This window comes from Apus apus, chromosome 1 (assembly GCF_020740795.1).
Source record: "Apus apus isolate bApuApu2 chromosome 1, bApuApu2.pri.cur, whole genome shotgun sequence".
NCBI classification, from domain to species: Eukaryota; Metazoa; Chordata; class Aves; order Apodiformes; family Apodidae; genus Apus; species Apus apus.
This window is the reverse complement of record NC_067282.1, coordinates 97,050,889-97,078,636: the sequence shown is the minus strand read 5'-3', so window position 1 is coordinate 97,078,636 and position 27,748 is coordinate 97,050,889. Positions and strand designations below refer to the sequence as shown.

The window sequence follows — 27,748 nt, the reverse complement described above, 5'->3', positions numbered from 1 at the left end:
CTTCAGTTAGTTCCTTCAGAACAAACAAGCTCAGCTTTTATTTCTTCGTGTATCATTTTCCCAATCACTAACCAGATAATTGTCCTTTAACAGTCAACATCTGTCATAAAAATCTCTTTTCCTCCCATTTCTCACTGGGGAGACATACAGAAGGAGAATTTGGTAATTTAATTTCAATTGGCTTATCTATGCTACTGTTCTTTTTATTACTCAAAACTGTAAGATCTGAAGTTTCAAGAAATTATTCAAATCTCAGCAGGACTCATCTTTGTGATGACCACAGAAATTGCATCTGAGAAGCAATGATTTTAACCCTTTCCTTATCCTGTAGTTATTTTGTTAAGGACCCATCTTTGGATTGCCTTGAAAATTAAGTCAAATTTCTTTATAAACACCCTGCACAAAGTCAGCACAGTAGAAAGCCAGAGTTCTGATAATCTTCAAAGAAAGCAGCCAAGCCAGATCTTCAAAATTATAAGATACTGCCATGACACTGCTTTAAGCAGTGAGAACTGGCTGACGCTGTGCAAAGAATTTAAGTGGAAAAATGCAATGCAAACATATTAAGACAACAAGCATGTCCTACAGTCAGACACAATAACTTTCGGCACCCTTTAAACAAATAAATACTTGAATTAAAATGTTGGTATCAGTACAAATCATAACCAGCAATGCATACATGATTAAAAAAGAAATTAAGCAACCCTTTAGACTCAAATTGTTTTTTCTAGAAGAAATAAAACTGCTCATCTGTTGCTCCACTGGCAAAATAACGTCCTCCAGAAAGTTTTCATGATAGACTCTACCAGGAAACTGCAACAAGGAAGAATCCAAGTGGCTAACGTGTCCAAGAGAACACTGCATGCATTATAAAAGCATTCATATTGGAGACTAACGTCTCTAGGAGACACTGCAACACTGCCTTAGGATACACAACTGCATGAAATTTGTTCATTTTCATGCAAAACAATGATGTAAGCAAAACACTGTACTTTGTTATAACTGAATAAATTTAAACTGAAGCTGACATGCAAGATGTAGCGTTCTAGAAAATATCATGTCTGTATAACTAAAACATATGCTCAGATAGCATGACAACTGTATTCCAGGATGCAGGAATTCACAGCACTGGGAAGAAGAAATTCCTGTTGAAGCTGTTCCTACCGAGTACTCGGAGACCAAGAGCTGGACTGCGTGACTTACCAGAGATGAGAAATGCCTCCTGCGAAGATGTACAGGAAAGAGAAATAGAAGAAAATTCCAGTGTACTACAAGAGAAGTTTAATTGCATTGCCTTGTTAAACCTAAAGCCATGTTACATTCTGTTGTCCAAAAAGCATCATCTGTGTGCAGGTTTCTTAGTACTGGCTCTACTGAAATTCAGACCAACTTGTCTCAGCCCAGGGTGCATCTGACCTTTAGGATTATTAAAATTTGGTTTAGAAAGCCAAATCTGGTCCATACACTTCTGAAAGGATTTATGACATTTTTACAGTAACAGCAGTTCTGTCTTACCAATGAGGAATTTGCATTTAAAAAACAAACAAACAAACAAACAAACAAACACCTCATCCTTTTTCTTATTCAGAGTGAAAATACCAGGATGAGTTTCCTTACATGCTAGCTTTCTAATTAAAGTTTCGAACTTTTCACTATGAGATTGTTTGTCATTATTTAGCTGGGATACTTTTCGCTGTTGCTCACAAAGGAAAAATTGCTTGTTGCAAAACAGAAGAGGTTTTGCCTTAGGAATGAGGATGTAATGTGGATCCATAATAGAACACCTTTTAGGCTATATAGGATCCTGTGTCCTTTCTCCTCCATAGCAACCACTTTTTTAAGGATGTCTTTGGTCAGTCTCACTTCCATTCCCATCCTACTGAACACATTTATAATTTTTAATAAATAATAATAAAAAAATACACTACTTGGTGGTTGAGGGTTTTTTCTCCTCCTGTAGTTGTAAAACTTTGTAACATCTGGTTTAGTTTGCCTCTTTTACGAGTCCATTGTAACCTACACGTCTCAGCCCTAGTTAGTAAATAAATTACAATCCTTTCAGTTGCCTACATGCTGACAATCCACCCTATCCATTACTGCTGCTTCTGCCAGTCTCACTTCTCCAGCATATCCTCATTTGATCTGCTGTCAGAAACTAAATCTTCCTTCTTCAATTCAGCCTCTCTAAACTGCAATAAAATCATCCCAACTTTCATTCCTGCTCTTTTGCAAACTTGAAAAATTAACCCAAGTCTTGCCACTTGATAAACAGGCTGGATTCAAACCCACCTGGAAATAAAGCACACAACTGCATTCTAGACTTCTCTCCTACCAATTACTGGAACCCAACCTTCTGTGAAATACTTCTTTTTCACTTACAACAGATTGGTTAAGCCTCATTCAACATGGCCATGAAGTTCTTAATTTAGCTTCCCTTACATGCTTTCCTAGGACCAAGACCACATTAAAAAAATTTCATCTCTCTTTCAATTAAGGTCTACACAATTCCACTTCAGCTAAGGGTAATTCTCTCCCTTCCCTATTCTTTAGTATTACATTGGTTACACTCTCTTCCACATAGAACATTCTTTCCGTTCCAATCTTTACCCAGTTCTGTATCTTCTATCCTCACTTTCCCTTGAGAATCTATGAACACTGCTTGAAGTGAATTAAATTTTCTCTCTGCCATTCAGCAGAGGAGCCTGTAGTTTAAAATTTTAACTACCACCTTTGTCAGGCCTATGAAGTGTATCAGACTCTTACATCTTTCAGGTCCTTGGGGATAATCACAGTGATCGTCTTGTGATTGACCTCTGTGATGCTCTGTAACATCTATCATAAAACATAACAAAAAAACAGAAGCTGCAAAACCTCTCAGGTTTAGGCAGATAATATATATTTGATATGGCCAATATTAATAACTGTTGAAATAAAAACAAGGGATTTTAGTAAGGAAAAAATAGTTCAACTATGATTAAGAGGTGGAGAAATAAAGACCAATTGCAAAGTTTTCAACACGACGTTACTTCTGTAGAACCCCACAAAACCAGGGTCATATAACAGAAAACTGTAATTTGGCAAGGTGACTTTCTTTGCTTGACAGATGCAAGCTATTGTGCAGTTCTAATATCCATCCTTCTAAGTAAAATACATCACTTGCCCAAGTCATGATGGATCATATATAAACTACTGTCATTGAGATCAACAGAGCAATAATTCTACTTGTGTAGAATTGTGTAGAAACTGTGTAGAAAGATACTTCCATACTGTTCAGAAGCTCCATGTAATGATCTTACTGAAATATATTTGTTCTATAAATAAACAAGACATGTTCACCACTCTGCGTCAGAAGGTTAGTTTTGGATTACTTCCTCATGAAAAAAATGATGTTTCTGATGGGTTTCAGCAGGAATTATCTTCAAAGGTATTTAAGATTTTTCAGTTATCAAGAAAAAAATATAAGCACATTGATCGTTTAATGAAAATAGCGATGGTAGAGTGATAAACAATGATGACAAGTCACATCTATAGCTGAATCCAACCCTTCTGTAAACCAGTCCCATTCAGATGTCATTATACTTACAGGATGTAAGACTACATCCTGGAAGAGCAGCAGTTCTGAAAAGGACTTGGGAATCATGATGTATAATCATCTAAATTTACAATCTTTTAATGCAAACAACTGAGGCTGAAAGATTTAAAAATGCAACCCTTGGACGTATAAACAAACAAGCAAAGATATAAACTGAAAGGTTCAAGAATGTACCTGCACCTATTAGAAGCACACAGCAATACTGAGGTTACTACCAGATGCTGTATGCAGTTCTTATGTCCATGTTTTAGAATGGATTTTAAAACATCTGAAGTTTCAGAAGAGCCATAAAAGCTTTACAGTTAGAGATTTAAGGAACTCCATCTATATAGGTTATTAAAGTTAACATATTTTAATGTGAATAAAGTGAAATAGTTTAAAATTAGAGTAGTTCATAGTATTCTAATAGGCAGCTATCTGATGGCCAGCAGCTGTAACTAAACGGTCCTAAAACTGAAGGAGGACTAAGAATATGGAAAATAATCTAGCTGAATCACTCCAAACACATGGAAAAATCCTCACACTTGAAGAATCTATATGAAAATCGGCTATCTTTTCCAAAAGTATGTTCTACTGCACCCAAAAGATATGGACTTCATGATGCAGAAATAACTAGATTGAATTCTAGGGATAGTGGCATGCCAGTCAGATTATTTCATTACCATGGTCACTTCTGGCCTTAAAATCAGCTAGTCTGTAATAGGCAGCAAACTGCAGTGCATATAAGAACATTCAAACTAACAGATGATAATATAAAGAACTCAAACTACAAGTACAGTCCATCAGAATCAAGCAGAGCTGTGTTCATACATCAATGATTTGTATACCTTGCTGTTTCAATTAAAAACTCAAAATTATCTGTTATGCCTCCAACTTTTACTTTCATATTTTTAAGTCTGTTTCAATGTATCTGATATTTACATATTATAGTATAATTATACCTACCATACCATGGCTTGGAGTAGGTTAATTGCATAGGAAGATTTACTATGTTTACATTTTTTTCTTAAATTACTCTTTTTTTAAAAAGCACAGTAAAGAGTCTGAGGACAAATTATTCAACTGTTTATCATACATAAGACTGCATGACTATAATACAAAGGGCTTGTCTTTTCATTTAACGTTACAATATACACAGCAAGTCCGGACTAGATCTTACAATCTGAACACAGGTATTTAACCTTTTCCATGCTGTTTATGTTTACAATGCACAGAAGTCCTGTAACCAAACTGTGTAGTAAAGCACACAAAACTGGACTGTAACATAACACAGTATGCAGAAGCACTGGATTTTATGATCTCTTCTTTATGTAGATATTTTTAACTGCTTTATTTTTTGGCGCTTGCTAAGGTGTGGCAACCCACGCACACAAGAATTACCCAGATTTCGTATTACCCTTATATTCCTAGACAGCAGTAAGTACTGGATTCCTTTTTATATTGCTAAACTCAGCATCCTGCTTCTAAGGTGACAGACTTTCAAATGCTGTAAACTTCTCTGAATTACTGAGTTGAAGGAGAAAAGAAAAAAAACAAAACAAACAAAACAAAACAAAAAAAAAACAAAAACAAAACCACTTTCATCCACAGGGTTGATGTTTCAACACAAAAAGAAATACGGATTGATTAAAAAAAAAATAATTATGATTTACCAAAAAATGGTAATTCCAAGTATCATTCCCATTTACATGGTAAGTCAGCTGCTGCATTGTCACGGTAAGTATAAAAAAATTCATCTTTTAGCCTGAAAAAATGACTTAGCCGCATGGAATTGACCAGCATCAACTCTGATTTTTCTGCTAAATTAACTTTTAAAAGGGCTTACTGGCAGAGGTAGATCACTGCTTCTGTAATATATAATGGGCAAACAACATTAATCTGGGATGGGCAAGCAATGCATTACCCTTACTCTTTCAAATGTCTTTCATGGAGGTTTTACTTCTTATGTAAATAAATCTCTGAATGGGCCCATACATTTTGCAACTGCCAAGCTGACTGTGTTATATTAAGGCAGCATTACCCAAAAATTAGGCACCTGTTAAATACAGCCTGCTAACCTCAGGTCTCATGTGAGTGTTTTGCTTTACTCAGACTATTATTTTGGACCTGTTCATGCAATCAAGGTCTTGCCTTCAAGCTTACAATTATGTTAATAAGGAATACAAGAATCAACTGCTGGTTTCATAGCTTCTGGATCTAGTGTCCCTTTTACTTTCAGAAGCCTGAACACATTTATAATGTAACAGATGTTATAGTCTTGAAGTAGATGTCAATCTATTATGTTCAGTACACAGATTGCTGTAAATGTATTGGCTATGAATTCAACAACAGTTCCAGTTTTGTTTAAGCAATAGTACAGCCATAATTTTCAACTGACATTTAAAAATGGTCTAGTTACACCTTGTGTCAAAGTGCAGAACTGCTACATTATTGGTTACAGACATCTATGTGCTATAAAAACAGCTTTGGTACAATAAATTATCAAAAAAGAAAATAAATTTTTGTAAAATTCACAGCATAATTGTGAGGCAAAAAAGCAGTCACATAAAATTCTGCATTTTTAAAAATGTTCAGGATGAACAGAAGACGTCTTTGTGCAGAAGTAATGGTGGAGAAACCACGTGCCGAGAAAAAGCAAAAGAAAAAAGTAAAAAGCAGGAAGGGACACAGTTGTAGCTATTTCCATCAAACGCAAACCACTACTCCTGTGACCTTCAACCAATAAGGAAGTCAACTTTATGACACACGCAAAGTGACCTTGCAATACCTTACAATAAGTGGGTCACAAAAGTCTATTTTAAAAGAAAGGCCTCTTGAATTACCCATTCTCTGTGTTTTCAGCATTAAGGACTGTCTGCAAAAGCATGTCCAAAAGTGATTGCATCTGAAATGGTAGGCTCTTCTAACTTAAGAGTCCAAATCCATAAGGCCAAAGGTTATCCCAAAGACCACCACTTAGACCTCCCCAGGACTGGCCAGGACCGACCCGTTGATTGCTTCTCAGTGCACCTCAGTTATGAAACCAGTCATATTTCAATACTAACTGCTGTGGTCTCCAAAATATGAGACCCACAGAATCCCATTACAATTGCTGCTTTGATCCTCAGTAGATTCAGAAAAGGAGAGTTCTGATCACCGCCACTTAGCATGCTTAATGTGCCTTACAAACTCCATTACAACCGTCCCTTTTTACAGCTGAAGAATATATATTTGTGTAATCTGAAGGTCCCTCTTTCTTACAGTACTGCATTTCTGTGCCCATGTTTGTTTGGGGAAATAAAAAAAAAAATATATATATGTATATATTACTCACTCCCCTCCCACCCAAAAACTTCCAAGGGCCTTTTTATAAATCATGTGCAATGCCTTTAAAAAGAAACTAGTTTGCGACTACAACTAACATTTGAACAATAACCCCTGTTGAATGAGACCAAAAAAAACCCTCCCCAAAAAAACCAAACTATGACTAGGTTGTGGCAAGTTAAAATGGGGGAAGCAAAAGGTGAACACCACTAAGCTATCCGTTAAGGTGGGTCCGGACATGGCTCTTAAAAAATAACAACCAAAAAAAAAAAACCAACCCCAAAAAACCAACAAAAAAAACTTCATTGTCCCTTTGCAATCTTTTCAAGTTTAGAAAAATAAGTCAGCTTTGCCCTCCTGTAGCGGTTCAGTGAGTTTATCTCCTTCTGATTCAAGCAGCTTTGCACTTTGTTTTTGGAAAAACACCACTTCTATAAAAACACACAAGAAACAAACTTAGTTTCAGTTTAGTCACGAGCTAGCCACAGGACTTTGCTGAACACAAACTCCTGTCATGGGAGACTCTTCTCTATCAATCCCTTGCCTCATTGCAAGGTGTCCTTCAGTCATGTAATGAGCAGGACCTGTATTAGCAGAAAACTGGTACGTTGGATGTCCAGCTATGCCAGTTTCTTGGCGCGGATTAGAGTAGACTGTTAAATTCATGTCCATAGCTCCATTTTGTCCAAAGTCCAAGGTATTAGCAGCCACTGGGCGGTTCTGATAGGCCTGATTGCCTTGGTTACCAGTAGAGGAGGAAGATGTAGAGGAAGAAGTAGTTGAGGAAGACAGGGATGTCATGGAGTGGTGACTGTGGCCCACCTCCATAGAATCCTGGGTGGAGGAGCTGTTTGTTGGAGAATTGTAGACCCTCGGCCTGGTCCGGCTACCCAAGGCTTGCTGTCCATGATGGTGGTGGTGGTGGTGATGGTGGTGGTGGTGGTGAGAGCTATTTCCATGATGATGATGTAATGCATTCTGTTGTTGAGGGGTTACATGGAAGGTGGTTTCTTGAACTGGATGGTTTTCAACAGTGACCTGTGTAGGAGCTTCAGTGGCTGTCCAACCAATTGGAGGAGGAAACTGTTGTCGAACCTATGTTAATAGGCAAAATAAAAGTTAATGTGTTGAATCAATCTGTCCATTTCCAATACATGAGAGAGATTAAGTTACTGAGGTCTACACTAACTGCTAAAAAAGGTAACCAGTGGCAAAATTATTCTAGAAATGTAAGCATGTAATTAAGAAGCAGGTCTTACATACTTTTCTAAATATATCTTAAGAAAAATGACTTCACATTTTGGACGCTTTTTTCAAACAGTTTAAGTAAGTTCAATATGTGACCTTACTGTCAAAATTACAGAAGCAGCCTTACATAATAGTAATAATAACAACATAATATTTGTAGAACATGTAGAACAACAAGAGCCTGATCTCTGACTTAGGTCTCTGGATACAATTAGCATACTAAGCTAACTTAATCTGCTGTAGTTCTTATCTTGAACAGTGTCAATAGCATTGAATGAGTACTCCCCTGGAAGAAGACAGCTGGTTATTCTAATAGCAAGATCTGGCTAAACACCAATTTGCTGCATAAACTAAATTGCTTGGGAGAAAAAGTTTGTTTTCTGTCAGTTGCAAAAAAGCATGATCTTCATTTCTTTTTGTGTAAGTATAGTGTGTAAGAAGCTATTGCTTTACACCTGTAAAAGTAACTGTACATCTGTAAAAGTGATTAAGAGAAATTATAAATCACTGTCACATTTCAGTTTTATTCTTCCAGGAATAAAACAAGCTATCATACACTAATTGATATTTTTATCTGTTCTGTACTAAAATAAAAGTATTACTAAATTATTTGTAGTTAATAAATGAGTTTTTACTTCCTTCCAAGAAGAAGTACTGAATAAACACTAATTCAACTACTAGTAATGCTGGTGAAATACTTGAATACCATTAAAATTGAAGTAACAACTTCAGCGGGAGCCCACTGAAGTACAAGCTAGCTCTTCACTGGGCTGGAAGATATAGTTATGCATACCCTTAAGCTTTGTATAAAATGAAGTACTCACTGCTCCACCTGACTATTGCTACGTATTCAAAACCTTCACCTTTGCATAACCTATGAAAGTTTGTACAGCTATCCACAGTAGTTTTGCTTAAGATACTGACCTAACATACATGGGACTACACAAGAGCTAAGGTTAAAAACCAAAACACATTTGATGGGTAGGTGTCTAAACCACTTCACTCCAGAAATTAAAGTGTGAACTAATTTTAGGGATTCAATATTCTCAGAAAATCTGTATAAATCAAATAGACCAAAGCTCTACTTAAGTATACCTGTGGGCTGTGTGTTTCACAGTCCATAGCTTGAACAGCAGCAGTGAAGTGTCCACCACTATGTCGATGCTGGTGTGTCGGGTCTGATCGTGCCCTTCCACTGTTGCTTGTTCCAGAAGATCCACCTACAAAATCATAACATGCACAATGACTAAGGAGACACAAAATTTACAGTAAACTGTAGAACAATGACAGCATGAAGATACTGAAACTGCTTCAAGGTAAAACTACAAAACCTATGATGATCACGCATATTTTTGCTCATCTACTTTTCATTTCTTGTTCCAACTGACAAAAATACTTGTTTTTAGGAGTATGACTGACATATTTGGTTTCTAACAAAAAAAAATCTATTTTTTTTAAAATCACATTTATCTGGGAACAATTCCTTTCATATGACTAGGAAATATTTTTTTTTAAAATACGTTAATGAGCAAATCTTACCTGAACTTGAAGATGTACTAGAGGTGGTTCCTGAAGACTGTGACTGCTCCATGGCAGGACTTGTAGACACACTGTTACTTGTGTTTGTACCTTCGTCTGCTGTTTTCTTAAAGAAACTATGCTGTAGGGCATAATAAGGTTGAATTCGTGTCTTAGGGTCATAATCAAGCATCCTTAAGATGAGGTCTTTGAACTTCAAGTAGTCAGCTACAGTATGACCCGATTCCCCAGCACGACGTCCACCTGGTCCTCCTGTTTCAACTCCTAGTATATTGTGAAGTTTACGAGTTCCGGGTGGTTTGTATTCCTGTTGGGAAGTTAGAAATTGCTTGAAGTCAAGTTCTATATTAAACCTTGGATGTATACAGTTTGATTATTGCCATAGAAGGAAGTAAAAGTAGGAAATTATTCAACATTATGGAAAGTATTATTTAATCAACCTGTCTTACATGGAACAATAATAAATAACAACAAAGCTCCATTGTTAATAAGGCAAAGTAACACCACACCATTTTTAATTTTTTAATTTTTTATTTTTTTTTTTAATTAAAGAGTCCATATTCTCATCCTAGTTAGGTAACCTACCCTTTTTCCATCTTTGGTCTTCTTCAAGTTCCAAGTGCCATCTGGCAACTTCTCAAAGAACTTTCTTGCTTTTGGTGCTTGGTCAAGGATGTGAGTAGGTGGTATCCCCAGAACTTCCACTATTTTATTCATTTGATCCACCTGTTCCAAACAAAAAATATTTGTGAAGGATTTGTGAGAAACAGCTAAACAGTGATATGAGAAGCAAATGTTAACTACTCAGACAAGTTCTAAATTAATTGTGAGTTTAAGAAAAATCCAATATGCATAAAACAATTCAGTGAACAAGAAGTATGGAGGGGGAGGTCAGAAACAGGAACTATTAACAGGCAATTTAGAGTTCTGACAAAAGACACTGCTGTCTTTGACGTTCGTTCATTTTAGGATTAATAGACTTCTCTAATTTATGCATCACAATGAAACAGATGAAAGTCATTATGAGAATGAACAAAAAAACCACCCTAATTAAATTACTTGTACTGTAATATAGCTACATACCTCATTTGCCCCGCTGAAGAGAGGCTCTCCAGTATGCATCTCAACTAGAATACACCCAAGGGACCACATATCAATTGCAAGATCATAAGGCATTCCCAGTAGCACCTCTGGTGATCGATAAAAACGACTCTGGATATATTGGTATATCTGTAATAAAATAATCTAAAGGTAATACACAGCATCCAAAGAGGACTATTATGATTCTGTACTACAAAACCAAACTACCATGAAACACATTTTTAGTTTAGGGAAAGCCAAGGTACACATAATACTAAAAAGTATCTGTATAAAATATGTAAGTGCTAATTTACAGTCTCATTTAAAAAAAGGGACAAAACAAATCTGCAGATTCACTCATGATGGCAATATTTTACACTTCAGGGTTGATGAGTGTAATCTCATGCAATTACAGGTAATCATCAAGGTAATCAAATTTTTAATCTTGGATCATGCAAAGAAAAATTAATCCACAAACCACATCAGAATCATGTTACACCTCAGACAAAATCTATAGTAAAAGATCAAATGTTGCAATTATTATGTGATGAAATGAGATTAAATTATCAGGTAATTCCAGGAACTAGAAAAAAACACATGGGAAAAAGCAACTTCCTTCCACTCCTAATTGCCCTGTTAATTTCACAAGACAGATAATTATTTTTTTTATTCTAAACCTAGAGACTGTCTTAACTGAAAAAGCATGGGAAAATATAAAACAACAAGAAAGCAAGAAACAAAAAAGTAATTAAAAAAACACTTCCAAAACCCTAAGCAAAAAACAACCAAACATTATATTTGAAGTAACATACAAGTTTACCCAGCACTTTACACAAAGGGACTGGTATTTCCTTACCACTATACTTAAGTTAACTTTAATAAGGAATTACACTAGGTTTTTGTGTTTGTGCTTCTTCACATCTCAAAATTATCTTATTATTGACCAAACTACAGAGATCTCATTTCGCCTCCTTGTATTGTCATTCACCCTGGGCTAAAAAGTTTTTAGTTTAGAGCAAAAATTCGTTTTATCAACCTAAATGTATGTCTCAGCACTGCTTTCAATACAATATTGAATATTCTGACCTGCTCTTCCCAGACTTATTATGGGAAAAAGTGACAAGGTGTTACTGGCTAGTCCCAACTCTTCAGAAGAGAATCAGGAGACTTAGGTTAAGTCTATGAAGTTTCTTAACTTCTCTCATATAATGATCTCATCTGCAGTATTACTTGCAATATTACATCTGAAACTTCATCTCTTTTGCAAATGTTGCATATTTCTGGCAGGTTTTTTGGTTGTTTGGCTTGTTTTTTTAACACCCAGCTTTCTCAAAGCAAAAACGTATTTACAGGTAAAACTGCAAAAGGTGAAGGGACTACCTGGGAAGATGTCATAGAAACTAAAGTCTATTCTACCTATAGAATTCTTCCTAACCTCTCTAGCTAACAACTTTTCTTCAGAGCAAACAACTAAAAAAAGGCAGTCTGAATGGAAGTGGTTAATTCCTCAGTCAAATATAACTTGTTCAACAAGGAAAGAGTCTATTTGTACTAGACTGTACGGTGCAAGTATAACAGTACAGTCCGATAAATGTTTCAAAGAGCAAACCAAATTGCTAGTGCAAACCAAACACTTGAGGAATATGATTCAAAGCTTCTCCTAAAGAAAACAGGCTTTGGCATACCAGCAGACTTTTAATCTTAATATATTCATAGTTATTCTATAAATGTTAACATTTCTTAAAGTAAATATAAATCTATTTGGCTATGCTGGACAGACTAAGCTCAACAGGTTCTAACAGCTCAATTGAAAAATGCACTCATTTTCACAATACATGAACATGACAAAATTACAAATTTTTTTACAACTATTTCATAGTACAGATCTATCCTAATTTGAAGAACTGTCAACAGAAAGCAACCTGGTCCTTTGTCCTGGAAATACTTTGCACATATGCGTCTTTACTCATAGTAATACTATCACTAAACTCAATTCAGTCTTTCCACAATTGCTAAAGTGTTTCTAAAAATGGTTTAGTTATAACCAGTATCTTTAGGAGCCATTTACTGCACCATATTGAGCCTCATATTATTTTCCTACCTCCAAGGCACACTAAACAGAGGACATGCTGAAGCGGAAGGAGTAATACATGTGGAGTAAGAAAATAATAAAGGAGTATTTTATTTAATAGCACTGCATACTTCTACAATCAAGTGTTGATTCATTCTGCATTAACAGCATAAACGCATAAGCAAGAAGAAAAGGAAGATGGAAAGGTGAAAGTTCATATAGTGTGGCATTAAAATTCATATTTAAAGCTCCTATGGATGGTTGATCTAACACCTTATGTAAAAATTAGTTACTATTTCATTTAAGTCATCATTAGTAAAGTTTAAATTAGCTATCTAAAATTAGCTATCTAGCTTTAAAATATTTTTTCATATGTAGCATACTTAGAATTTTTACTAATACTCACCCTCTGTCCAAGTTGACACGAACTGCCAAAATCAACAATCTTGATAGCGCTTCGTTTGGGGTTACAGAGCAGGATATTCTCAGGTTTTAGGTCACAGTGAATGATACTAAGTTCAGGAGTCGCCAGAAAAAGCAGTGCAGTGCACATCTGCTGTGCAAATTTTCGTGTCAGGTTCAATGAGACACCTCTGAAGTTGGTGTTTCGCAACAGATCATACAAGTTGTAGGACAGCATTTCAAAGACTAAGCAGAGATGGTTTCGGAACATGAAGTGGCGTTTCAAATGCACTTTAAAAAGGGGAAGAAATTAATTAATACATGTCCTGTGTGGTAAGTATTAATGACAACACAATACTTAAACATTTTAATCAATATGTAGGAAGCTGTCCTGTAAGATAAACACAGTGTTATTTTTTTTTCCTAGATCTATGATTATGTACAGAATATTGCTGCCATGCCTAGGGTACAGGGGAACATTTTACACATCTGAAGTGTCCTCAGGTGTACCTCAGTAAAGCTATACTAACACAAAAATTATTCAAAAGATAGCTTATTTTGAAAAAATACCTCTTCTATCTCTACCCTAAAATCAAAGGCAAACACGTTTGTGGGTAAATAAAAATAGAAGCAAAAAAGATGAGAACTGCAAATTGTAACACAACCTTTGTCACAACACTCTTGATCTTTTTCAGTGGAAAGTTCATTTCTCCACACTCGTAAAGCTAAAACAGTATTCAAGTCCAAGCAGACTGAAAAAAAAGTGTACATAGAGTAATATTCTCAACAGTAACACAGATATTGCACTTTAGACCGAGTTTTTTGTTAAGAATTTCCCTTACATTTACAGAGAAAATATTTGACTGTCAGATTAATTTAAAATATACTAAGATATTACTACAATTTATAAGCTATCATTTTAATTGATTACTTCAATTAATTAAAGGCATTATATTCCTTTCAATCAGGCATAATTTTGATATATGAAAGCAACCAATCCAGTCCAAATCAAATAAATTTATTTTTTTCATCAAACAGGTGAAAAAAGTTATCACAATTATCTGTTTGGACGTAAGCAAGGCTTATCAGTCTGACATTAATATGGGTTAGCTGCCATAAGTAAAGGAAAACTGAAACAGGAAAAACACTTCAGCCCTCAAATAAAAAGCAATGCATTCCCCTTTTTGTCATAATAAGATCTTGAATCAATATTAGCAAAATGAGAATTCAAATAAGGTCATTACTTCATATCCTATGGCCTTTTTTTTCCTCCATTATCATAACCCAGTTACACAGAATCACAGAATCTTAGGGGTTGGAAGGGACCTCGAAAGATCATCTAGTCCAACCCCCCTACCAGAGCAGGGTCACCTAGAGCACATCACACAGGAACACGTCCAGGTGGGTTTTGAATGTCTCCAGCGAAGGAAACTCCACAACCTCTCTGGGCAACCAGTTCTTCATGTATGCCTTACAACTCACCTGTAGCAACACCATTTGCTTCCCCCTGATGCCAGCTCCTGCAATACCTCACTGTCTATTCCTTTTATATTTTTTCATCTTTGCGGTATTTCCACTGTCCTTTCAATTTGAAAGCATAAGCAACTTTTCATTTCCTTGCGGTCTTCCTACACTTGATTCCAATTCCTCCCCACACCACCTAAGCTTGCTGGACCTGCCAACCTGGCAAGAAGCACCACTTACTCCAACTGATTTGTAACTACCAGCATGCTACTGGCCAGCTAGTACCACTTGCAACTGCCACACAGCTCAAATAGTGTGGATAAGAGCTGCCCTTGCCACACCTTTCCTTCAGCAGAGAAATAATAGCATCTGAATATTTCTCCTACCCTCTGCCACTAATTTTCATAAAACTTGAAGGTATTAAATGCATTCTCACACTTGTGTTAGATCTGAAGGAGACCAGTAACTCAAACCTCCTCTGGTTTGAAGGTACTAGAGGAGATTTGAGATAAGCATAAGCGGTTAAACTTTATGTCCTTAAAATCAGGCTACAGTGTATTTAACCATGTTCTCCCTGAAGCCTCCATTTTCCATCACACAGGGTACTGTGATATGTGCAATGCTTTCAGCCTTATTCAGCTATTCTCAGCATCATGTATCTGAAAGCCCATGCAAGAGTGTCCACGCATCCTCAGACAACTTATTTTTTACATGAATATGCAGAATGTTTCAATTATGTCTTGTTGCAGAAATATGTTCATAAGCAACTGTTCCTAAACTTCTGATTATCTTCTGGTGAAGCGTCAGTTTTTGCACAGCATGGAATACAAGGTATTCATTCAAAACATTATCTGTTTGGGTTTTGTGGTCTTTACTGATGCTGTCCTGTTCATTAAATACTGTGTTAAATAAAAGAGGAACTATTAAAATATACTCTGAAAGACTGAAATAAGCCTAAAACAAGCTGAAAATACCTGCCTAAGCTCAGGCAGTATATATTATTTCTCCACTGTTCAAAATGATGACAACTTTTTCTTCCTTTTTTTGGTTTCAGCACTGCTTTCTATGTAAAGCCATCCTGCCTTAACTCACAGATGGAGATCATATGACGTTTCGATCCAATTAATTTTACCTGATCTTACAAACAGACTCTCTAAAAAATTTAAAATTCAAGAGTTTAATTGATGATGCCCACAGTGTCCTTATTTGCTCCATATTAATTTGAAAGTGATCATGTCTTTAACGATCCTGAAACATCCTTTTGGCATAACATGCTGTCAAGTTTAGGTTTTGTTTTATGTAAACATGTTATTAACAAATCTAACTTAAAAATAGCTCATAAACTTTTACACTTAATATACAAAATGTATTATAATATTCTATTAAAAAGTTAAAATGTAACTGAATACTTATCAGATAATTTAATGCCAGTGTATATTAATATTATTTCAAGTGTTTCTTTCTAAACTACAGAAAGAAAAATTAGTAATATAATATACACATGCAAATCAGAAAAGCATAGCTATTAGTAGTTCAGCTTCTACAAACTAAAGGATTATTAAAACCAATTTCATTTTCCATAATAACTTTTTCATACTTCTCCATCTCTCTTCATGTCGTGCTGTTGCTTTCCTTCCATCATCTTTTTGCCCCACTCTCAACTCCATAGGATTTAACAGACTTTTTAGACAAGCTGACTTAATTTCATCATTATTATAAAGTTTAAGTAGATTATCATAATAAGCATTCCAATCTACAGGACCTGTCAAAATTATAAGCTTTGAAATATTTTCTGAGCTATAAATGGGCAAGTCTTAACATTTACATAAGTCATTTCAGTTTTGTTACAGAAAAACTTGAGCTTTTTAATCACATACAATCAAAAAATTATGATTAAGCTAGATAAAACTACTGTATGATGTTGGTTTACATTAAATAGGCATGTTCTTATCTATTAAAGTTCTGAGATAATTTAAGATAGATTCCTAGCAGTGAAAGAGACACCAACTACAACAGATAACAGCTTCTGTGGAAAACCTGGTCCATGGCAACTTCCCCAGTTGTCCACAGCATTAGCTGTAAACAGAAAATTCTACAAAATATCTTAACGCTACAAAGTAAAAAGTCTGTTATCCCAAACAATTTTATATATTATTCTTCTGCATCTAGTCCTGTTGCAAAGCAAACTGGAAAAACTGCATCAAATAATATTAATAAAAGTCATATTCTTATTTTAATTTATCTATCATCAGAGCATCCTACGCCATATAGCAAGACATAAAATCTTCATAATTTTATTAAATAAATATAAACTATTCAAATACCTATATAGTACTTCATCTCAGTGTCATGTTTGTTCATAAGCTCAAGCAGTCGGACTTCAATTTGGGCTTGGTTTAAGAAAGCCTTCTTGTTTTTTATTATTTTGATAGCCACCCACTCTTGTTCCACTCGATCATAAGCCTTTACAACCTGAAAGAGAAAAGCCAAATACATCAGAGAAATCTCTAAAGTTTTCAAAATACAGCAAAACTCACTTTCTAAACTTTCTTCAGAGAAAACATTTTTAGAACCTTTCTTCTTTCCAGTAAACTTTCTTTTCTTAAATTTCTTCTCTTACTACTACAATAACGCCACAATTGGTCATGTGCCATTTCTTGCAGTGACATCACAAAATAGAACTGAGGCTCCAATGAGGCTTCACTAAGGCAAGCACTATATCCAAATGATCAAATAATTAAAAATAATACTGTAAAACAACTGGCAAAATCAGAGTAAAACTAAGAAAAATATAAAAAGAAAAGTTCCATCCTCCTTCCAGCCTTTTTCTCAAGCCACGGCGACAGCTATGACAGCCAAAATAGACGTTACTAAGTAACATTTACAATACGTAATCCCTAGCACTAGACTACTGTTTTAATTTTAAAACCCAAGCCAAACAGCTAAAAACATGAACCGAGAGCAAAAGGCTGAGGATGTGCTCATTGCAAAATGCTTTCCAGATCTACATACTTAAGTATATTCAAATGTTATCTGTAGTAACAAGACAATATGAGTGTCCTGAGCAGGCACTCGGCATCATCAGATTAAGAAAAAATTTAATTTCAAAATGAAACAGGAATACCACTTCAAATGAAAAGGTTATTATGATTATGATATTATTAATATAAATTACACACTGCCTAGCTGATACACATTACCTGTCCAAAGGATCCTTTGCCTATTAAAGAGTCAATTTCATAACGATCCATCCACTTCTCCCCATTTTTTACAATATAGTCATAGTTGTCATCATCATAGCCATCATTGTAAACTTTCCTCTCCTTTTTGTGACTGGAATCATCTCCTTGGCCCTGCTGATGCCGCCGTTTTTTTTTTTGCATAGTAAACCTAAATGTGAAAAGTATATTGCTTAAGAGCACTTCTTAGAACATGGGTTCCATAAAGAACAGAATCAGCTTTTATGACCAACGCACCTAATCCAGTGATCTTAAAATGCAACTTCAATTACTGGAAAAACAAACAATCCTCTCTTGCAATCACTCTATTTGAAGTCAAGTTGTTACACCAAAGCTAAGTCTTGATGAATAATTTAAAAACTCAGAAAGCAGATCTAAATAGATGTCTAATAACACTGATCCCTAGAGCTCACAGATGCAAGAGTATACATCACAGTACACTATACACACAGCAAAATTAAAAATTCTAAGTAGCCTGGGAAAAAAGTTATCAGTAGCTCTTTCCACAAGACTGGGAAACAAAAATTCCAAGGAAGATAGTAACCACTTCAGAAATCCCTTCACATTCCCTGCAATTGCCAGAGAGTTTGAATCTGACTCTACCCTATATTAACCACTTACTTTTTATATATTTACCAGCAATATTTAATTAAATATTTTAGGGAAAACACTTTACTATTTCCCTTAAAAGTCCTTAGCACACTCATAAAGGTCTATCACATGAGCTTGTGCCACTTCTATTTCCTTATCATGCAACAGAAGAGCTCAACATTTGTTTATAAAACAAGAGCTACTAAATTCAAGGACTAAAAAAAATACACGCTGGACAGAAAGCAGGAGCATGATATCCACAATCTCAAATGAGACATGAACAACAGAGAGAAAGCTTGATTCTTATTATCTCTTCACAAGGTTATTCATAGAAAATACACTTAATGATGTATTGTAAACAAAGCTTCACATCAATACACATTGCTAAGATAGCTAGAGTCATTACCTCATTAATATGCTTGTATGTTTTGATCAAATCTACGGAGAGCTTCCTCAAAGGAGCAGTGGCTGGATCACGGAAAGTTTGGGGCATTCGCCTCTGTAATATGAACACATTATAACTTAGAAAAAGTTAGGACTGTAATGATATCACTATTACATCAAATGGTGATATTCAGGATTATTTCATCACAATGTATTTTCTCCTTAAGCTGACATTAAAAAAACAAATCTGGGAATCAAAATAAAATAACAGTTAAGTTACCTCTTGATATGTTTAATAAATCCCATTATTCTACCACTTCTACCATTATGCCTTACAGGCTTAATCCCAATAAACAGTTTCTCTTGCAGTTAAAAAATACAGCTCCTTTGACAAAAGAGATTCTTGCTGACATTACTCCTCTACCTCAGGACTGATACATGAACTGTAACTCTATAAATGTATAGCTGCATTAAAACCACAAGTGGAAGTTAACAGTAATAACTACTGCAGAACTGTGGCAGTTTGCCACATTTAAACTGTATTAAATCCCAATTAAAAAACCTCAGGTCTACCATGCTTTTCAATATCCAGGCTTAAATCTAAAACCTATAGAAAACTGAAAGAAATCTAAAGCATACGCATGAACAACATACCTACTTTCAAAGGTTTCTAACAACATCCCTGAAAGGGAACTTACATTCCTCATTTGTGTTTTCTGAAACTGATTACATGTCAAACAAATGCATCTTCAACAGGAGGCCTTTTTCTTATTGGTTTCCAGAAGAAACAAGACTAAAATCAGTAGTGCGCCTTTTTTTTTTTCCCTTTGCACACATACACCATGTAAATTTTGGATCTGCCAATCAACTTCTGTTTCTCCTTAAGATTTGTTTTAAATGTCTTAAGATAACAAGTTCCAGAAAAGATAAAGTTCCAAGTGGCAAGCTGGATATGAATAGTATTCTGAGTAAAGAGAAAACTGAAAAAACTAAGTTACCAACCACTTCATTTGGCTGAAGCTGACTACATGCTTAGCAGACACTTCCTTAACAGCACAACTGTATCACCAGAAAAACTCTGGCAACTTCTCAGTCTCACCTAGTGAGTGTGCCCGAGGGGGAGCTAGGAAAGAGAATGGTGAAGCTAGTGTGACTTGTCCCCTAACCTGTCTCCATCTATTCCATCTCTTCACAACAAAAAAACACAGGGCAAGTTTAAGCAATTCCATTGGAGAAAAGCTTATTTCACATAGGCTAAAGCCTCCGCTACTTCCTTACTCATTAAGTGGGTTCGGTGACTGAGCACCATCACACGAAGCCTTACACAACTCTCATCTCCCATTATCTCATCTCATGCCACCAAATATGCTCATAACTCTCTTCACTTTTAAGTGCTTAATCTCATCTGCTGCGTCTTACTACAGCTAAACTGATACACAGCCTCCTGCACAGCTGAGGAAAGAGCATAAGCCATCAACAAAAATGATGGAAATTATTTTCGTATCACTATTGCTGAACTAATAAATGAACTGAAGAAGCACAATTGCTTCTCTATCTTTCATGGCATTACTTATTACTTAAAAGGGTGGCTGTGCAAATAGCCTTATTTTTTTTTTTTGGTTCAATGACCAAATTAAAAAAAAAAAAGACCCAAAAAAGTTCTCACAAATAGAAACAATGGATAGAGTTTGTGCTTCTGAAACTGGGCCTGAAGTCAGGTACCCAAGAAACCATACCAGAAAGCTAAATTCACACTCTTCTCTGGTGCATGTGCAGACCACGTAAGGGGGGGAAGGAGAGCACAAGCAAGACCAAGAGAATAATACAGACAGTGAGCAAGTGAGAGAATGAAACAGAGCAGGGGAAAAGGCAATATACTTCCAGAAAGCTTATTGCATCTTTGTGTGGGACTCCTATCAGGTACAAAACTCAGTGGAACTGAAAGCTCCCAAGAAACAGCATTTCAAAGCTTTGATGCACACCACTCCAAATACACCCATATAACATTTTTAGACTGGCTGCAAGACTTGTGGTCTTTTTGATGGGGGAATGTTTCTCAGAGACAATATCATACACAGTTACACTTCCCTCAGCGAATTTTAATCCAAGTCCTGCCCTAGGTGTTTGCTCTACTTAATTCACTTTTGGATATGCCCACTAGCATCCATCTCTCTTAAGGAGGTTTCCCAAATTAATTCCTTATTTTTTTTTATTTTTATTTTTTTACAAACACAACCATTTTGTACACATCAGGGAAGTCTGTTCTAAAGTTTCCAAAACAAACTATTTGACATTTACAAAAAATTTTTGTTTCTTCCTTTCATCTGTCAAACAAATGTGAACCACTAAACAAACCACACTTAACTATGATCTCTTCTAGTTCTTTCCCACAATACTGTTAATAAGTGAACAGCATCTAGTCCTCATTTCAACTGTCACAGGCTTTTCGAACGCAGATATCTCCTTTCAGTTTCTTAATCTGACTTTAAGAGATTATTTGAACAAACACTGGAACATTGGTAGATTTTGCTGGTAAAAGAAACCATGCTGTTGTGCATAGATACTGGCAGGGACTGGTCTCTGTCCTAGGCTGATGTGACCAGCATCAGGTAACCCCTTATGCAGGTTACATGTTTCGAGGGAAGAATGTCAGTGAAGAAGAACTCCATACTTCAGATCAGCTGTTCAGACTTAAGTTTGCTCTATGTGCTGGTTTCGTTTGGCAGGTTTTTTGGTAGCAGGGGAGGGCCCTGAGGGGCAGTGGCCAAGGCCGAGCCATTAGAGACAACAGATGCGCCTCTTCAATTAACATATGAAAGAACTGATATATAAGACCTCAGAGAGAGAGGGCAAGAGCTGAGCCGGAGAGGAGCAGAGCATGTGCATGAGTGAAGATCCCAAGGTTTGTGAGGAAGAAGGGGAAAGAGGTGTCCAAGCAGAAGTTCCCTCTGCTTTTCCACGGCGAGGTGTCAGGCTGTCCCCCTGTACTCCGTGGAGAAGAAAAATGGTGGAGCAACCCCTGAAGGCCCCAGGAGGAGCGAATGTAGACTTGCAGCCCCTGAACTTGGATCTGCAGCCGTGGAGGACCCTGCACCAGGGGAGGTGCCTGCTCCCCAAGTAGCCCGTGACTCTGTGGGAGGCCCATGCTGGAGCAGCTTGCTCCTGAGAGGGTGCACGTCGTGGCAAGGACTCATGCTGGAGAGGTTCGTGAAGGACACTCCCCATGGGAGGGACTCCGTGGGGAAACTGGGGAGTACTGTAAGGAACCCTTCTCCCTGAGGAGCAAGGAGTGGCAGAAAAGAACAGACTGTAAACTAACTCTAAACGTCCTCCCCTGTCCCCCTGTGCTACTGGGGGGAAGGAGATAGAGAAATCAGGAACAAAGTAATTTGGGCCAGGGAAGAAGGGAGGGGTGGGGGTAACGTACGTAAGCCCTGCTCTTTGTGTTGTGTCCTGTGTGTATTTGATTAGTGGTAAATGAAAGTATTATTTTTTCCCCGAGTCTGTTTTGCCTGTGAACATCAACGGTGAGTGAACCCTCCTTGTCCTTGTCTTGACCCACAAGCTTCTAGTAGGCCTTTGTCCTCCCCACAGTGTGGAGGAGATGTTGGGGGGGGCAAGCGGCAACATGGCTGGTTCTTTGTTGTTGGGGGCAATTTGTTGGAGAGGGAATTTGCAGGACAAATATTCTTTTTTTTTTTTAATACATAAGTCACATTTGCTTGCTTACTTAAAAAAAAAAAACAACTCATAGTTTCTACTCTGAAATAAGGCGACTGGTGAAAATAAAAATCTAATTTGTTGGTGTTCCCTAATAATAAATAGCTAAAATTCTGAAAGCTACTCCCTATGTTGCTTGCAGCCAGTACCTTGTATAAAAATTCTGCTTTAATTGTGTATTTAGACAGTCACACATTTCTGAGGACACATTTTAACCTGTCTGAACTTTTTACTAGGTACTATTTTGCTGTTCTAAATTAATAAAGTTTTGGGTAGGAAACATTTGCTGCTTTTGCAAAGATCCTTTTGGAGACTCGCTTCCTTGTTCCTGGTGATGGAAGCCTATGGAACAAAGTGGTTATTATCCAGTTTATAGACTAACACTCTCAAATTCTTTATCATTGGGAAATACTGATTTCTATCTTGGCGTCAAAGAATACTCAAACTCAAAGGAAAAATAAAAAAAGGAAAAAAAGGAAAAGAATGAGATAGAAAATGAAAAATCTCTATTGCACAAGCTTCAGTCTCTATCTGGTGGCCAGACAGCATCACTGCAACTTCAGATAGTTCTAAAGATGGAACACAAATCAAAATACATGCTTTTATTTTAAGATTGAGACACAAGAAACTACTTTATTGTAATAATATATGTATATATGTCAGTCAATATCCCTCATACTCTGACCAGTTCACACTTATACCTCAATGAAAACATAAAACTGAAATTTCCTTTTCTTACATATTAACAAAACACACATGATATAGTGCTTAGAAGCAACCTGAAACTACTGTAAACAAAGAAGAATAAAACAAGCACCAAAAAAAGCTGTCAAAAGCCCCACCTACATGTACTCAACACATTTGAAACAAATCATGTTTTAAGGAAACTGAGTTTTCAACTCAGGTATGTTATTTTAACTAGTGTAGTCTTTGAGGCTTAATGAATGAAGAAACAGACAACATATTTCTCTCTCTTTAGACATACTTTCTTACCTGAAAAAACAGATGGCACTGTTCCTTACTAAATGCATTTTATTTTGATTACAGGAAATTCTGAGCAAATATATATGTTCTGTTGAAGGTATTCTTTAATTCAGATTTATTTTTTTTAAATAAAGATCCATCACCACCCACAATCATCAAAAAAGGGAACATAAAATTCTGCTTGTGTACAGTACATGTTCATTATTTATTCTTTTTGCAAAATGGAAGATTTTATATTATAATTCCAACTGAAATTACCTATCTAATAGAATCATAGAATCATAGAATCGTAGGGGTTGGAAGGGACCTCGAAAGATCATCTAGTCCAACCCCCCTGCCAGAGCAGGGTCACCTAGAGTACATCACACAGGAAGGCGTCCAGGCAGGTTTTGAATGTCTCCAGAGAAGGAGACTCCACAACCTCTCTGGGCAGCCTGTTCCAGTGCTCTGTCACTCTCACAGTAAAAAAATTTTTTCTGATATTCACCCTAAACCTCCTATGCTCCAATTTGTATCCATTACCCCTTGTCCTATCACTGGTCATCACTGAAAAAAGCTTAACTCCATCTTCTTCACACTCACCCTTTACGTATTTGTAAACATTGATGAGGTCACCCCTCAGTCTCCTTTTCTCCAAACTAAAGAGACCCAGCTCCCTCAGCCTTTCCTCATAAGACTCATAATAGACTCCCATATGAAAAAACTGAATGGACCAGTCTCATCTCCTATGCCATTTGCTATTCAAACCTTTCTTGCATCATAGTAATATAAAAGAGGAAATCAACGTTAATCCCATTGTGGTGGGCAGCCACATAATAGATGATGTCTCCAGAGGGTCAACAAAACAGATGTTTAATTGCTGTAACCACATGCCACAGTACCACTTCTCCATAATATACAGCAAACTTCAGATTTTTTAAAAAATTACCAAAGAGAAAAAAACATATGTGCCAGAGGACAAAATAAGAAAAATCCAAGACTGTTCGTCAAACTGACTATACTCAAGAGCCAGAAATGCATGCAGATAGGGACAGAATTTCAGTTTAATTACTTTACTAATTGACTTGTGTTCTGTATTTCCTTCCTTTCCTGGCTTCTTTCCTCAAATAAGATTGCTGAATAAAAATAATAGCAAGAAACAGGTAAGTTTAAAGTCAAATAAAGTCAGCAAGGAAAGAAGGATCATTTGCCAAGATTGTATCCTGTCTGATTCAGCCCAAACATTTTTTTAAAGAAGTAGTAGGGAGCAGGAAGCTATGTTGAACTCTCAAGATGCAACCAGTTGAAACTGGACAAAGAAAATACTACTATTTGTTACCGCGAAAGGAGAAAGGTCTCACAGATCTCATCTTTTCTATGGGTATGCACTCTAGGCCACACACACATGCTGCTTTCCTAAAGCTGGCTGTGGCACTAGTCAGAGGTAAGACAACACAACCAAGAGCAGTACCCCATGCTGCCAGCAGGTCTGGCACCTGGTGAATCACAGATTTAAAGTAAACCCTCACAATCCAGCGGTTTTCATTAAACAAAAGCCTTAAGCCTAACCATGGAAGGAAAAAAAAAAAAAAAAAGACAGAGCTGGAAGTTTTTAGTTTTTAACTGTAATTTAAAATCTCATAAATAAGCGAAAAACAAAGCAAATGGGTTGGCTTTGAAGTATCTTCCTTTTATCTGTTCCTTGCCAGTGATAGGATGAGTAAGTTTTGGCCAACACAGCCATAAAGTAATAGGTGCAAGAGAAGAGTATGTAAAGAATATTTTAAGGGCAATCTTTTATATAAATGCATATAATTTAATATATCTTTACTACAAATTGTCATTACTGTTTCTTAACCTTTAATCTGTAACTACAAATTATTAATAAAATAGCAGAACATGGTCTGCAAGCTGTTACAAATCAAAAAACAAGCAGGACAGAGAGGCAATAAAAACAATAAATTAACATTCAAAGCCTAGCTTCTCCATTATTTGGTTATGAATGAAAATCATTACAGGAACTTGAACAAGACAATACTCTTCCAAAAAGGAGTCAGTCCTCAGTAAAAAGACACACATAAAAATAACCGGGGGAAAAAAATAATGAAGCAGATCATCTTTGCTATTTACCAAAATTGCACTGTTTACAGAAAATGCTGTTGCTTTACATGCTAACACCAGCTACTCTTAGCAACTGACAAGCAGTATCCTTATGTATGTTGCTGCAGCCTGAAGATAATTCCTTTCAGAGAGGAACTACTTGGTATATATTATTTCTATCAAACATCAGCATCTGAAAAGCTGAGACTTCATTCTGGGTTTTATTTTCAAGCACATTTTATTTTCAGTTCTGTCTGAATTTGGACAAAATACTCTGGTCTACAAAGATCAGCAAATGTAGCAATCAAGATAGTAACTTTTGTAACGAAAGTTTCAGTCAAACAAATGCTAAGCTACTCCGCAAATTATTTAACAGAGGTGGGTTTGTTGAAACAACGGAATATTTCAGAGACCGCAGACCTTCCCAGCCAAAGGCAACATGCCTAGGCAGAGCACAGCCTTGCAGCAAGACTGGCAATGCAGTGCGGCACTGTGGCCAGCAGATGGTGGCTGGAGCTCGGGAAAGAATTTTGCCTGGCAGTCCTGGCACAACCACCGACCCTGGGAGATTCCGGCTTCGTTGACCCATCTGGGTACTGAATCAAGGTAATGGAGCACTCCCAGGAGCAAAGGGGCTGGCAACTCGCTATTAAATCAACTGTTAGACGCTTGCACTCATATGGGCTACTTTTAGGCTGCTGAAACTTGTAGCACCAAAGTAGATTCAATGGTCTATGCCGCTGATGACTACTGTTCCACTAGGAAAGTCTGTGAAACTGAAGCTCAGAGACCTAACTTCTCACCTCTTTTAAGGGATGCAAGACATGGCACTAAAAGGATCTAGCCTTTAAGAATTACACATCCTGTATCTGCTAAAGCCACCTTTTTCTTCCTCTTATTTTTTATGACTATTACTAGATCAATCTATCAAGCCTCCTACAACAGACTTTCAACCTGTTATTTTTACTGCCCAAGTTAAAAACCATAATCTCTTTAACCATATGTACTTGAAAACACAGAAGGATGTCACCTTCTGTGACTGAAAACAGTTTGCAATTACCAAAAGTTTAGTCTGGTATTACAAGCTTTAATAAAAGGCAAGCACACAGAAAAAGAAAGAGGTAATGGTGGGATTCCAACAGAGGAATGAAACAACCACACGAGGACAGTTCAGAAAATTATCTCTGCAAGAGTTTTTCAGAATTGAAATATACAGCACAGAGCTGCTTTTATCAAGGACAGAAACAAGTTGCAGCATATTCAAGGCAACACTGAATAAAAAGGATTCCTGTAGAATTGTCATAAAGAAAGAATCTGTAAGACGTGTGTATCATTTAGACACGAAAACCTAGACAATATGCAGATGGATATCTGGAGTGAAAGGCAACATGGCAGTCCACAGCAATTAGTAAGACAGTAGAAAGCCTTCAACAACACAGGGTCATGGCTTTCAAAAGAAGAAAAGAGTTTTTTTAATCAAGATGAACTAGAGATGACAAAATGGCTAATGAAAGAGAAAGAACAAAATTTTTTGCACAGAGTGAAGGTCTAGACCAGATGATCTGACTCACCAGGATAAAGATGTTAGCTGGACTTAGTTTTGCAGATAAGATTAACCAGAACTGCAGTGCAAAGGCACATAGCCACTGAGACTCCCCTACAGAGGCTCATATAGAACCTCCATACCAACGTGGAATGTGGTGAGGAGAACTCACTATGGGACTTGTTGATGAAAGAAGCACAAGAACTCGAAGGAGGAAAGAGTTATGAAAGCCAAGTAGTCAGAAGACTTCAAAAAGTTGCCAACCATCAAAGTTAAGGGTTCTGAAAGCAGCTCACAAAGGATAAAGGAGTAACAATTTTGAGCTGCTTAGGCAGAGGACTATAAATACTTCAACAATGTAATTACAGTAAAATAGGAAGTCAGAAGCTACAATACAGTAAAAACAAAATGGAACTGGAAAAATAAAAACACTCATTCTATAAAACAGTGTTAGTGGTGAAAGACAGTTCAATTGCCATTATCAAGGTGGCCAGCTGATCATTTCTTCA

The 27,748-nt window shown here is 36.5% G+C and overlaps 1 protein-coding gene across 1 annotated transcript in view; it reads right to left on the bottom strand.

Moving 5' to 3' along the window:
- Positions 1-3,459: 3,459 nt before the first annotated feature.
- DYRK1A (dual specificity tyrosine phosphorylation regulated kinase 1A) overlaps positions 3,460-27,748 on the bottom strand; it is an 89,331-nt gene continuing 65,042 nt past the window's right edge. Inside the window, 10 exon segments of the mRNA XM_051626098.1 lie at positions 3,460-7,990; positions 9,239-9,363; positions 9,683-9,989; positions 10,268-10,408; positions 10,766-10,912; positions 13,240-13,526; positions 17,024-17,171; positions 17,900-18,076; positions 18,078-18,089; positions 18,936-19,028. Coding sequence (XP_051482058.1) covers positions 7,367-7,990; positions 9,239-9,363; positions 9,683-9,989; positions 10,268-10,408; positions 10,766-10,912; positions 13,240-13,526; positions 17,024-17,171; positions 17,900-18,076; positions 18,078-18,089; positions 18,936-19,028 — 2,061 coding nt within the window. The 3' untranslated portion in view covers positions 3,460-7,366.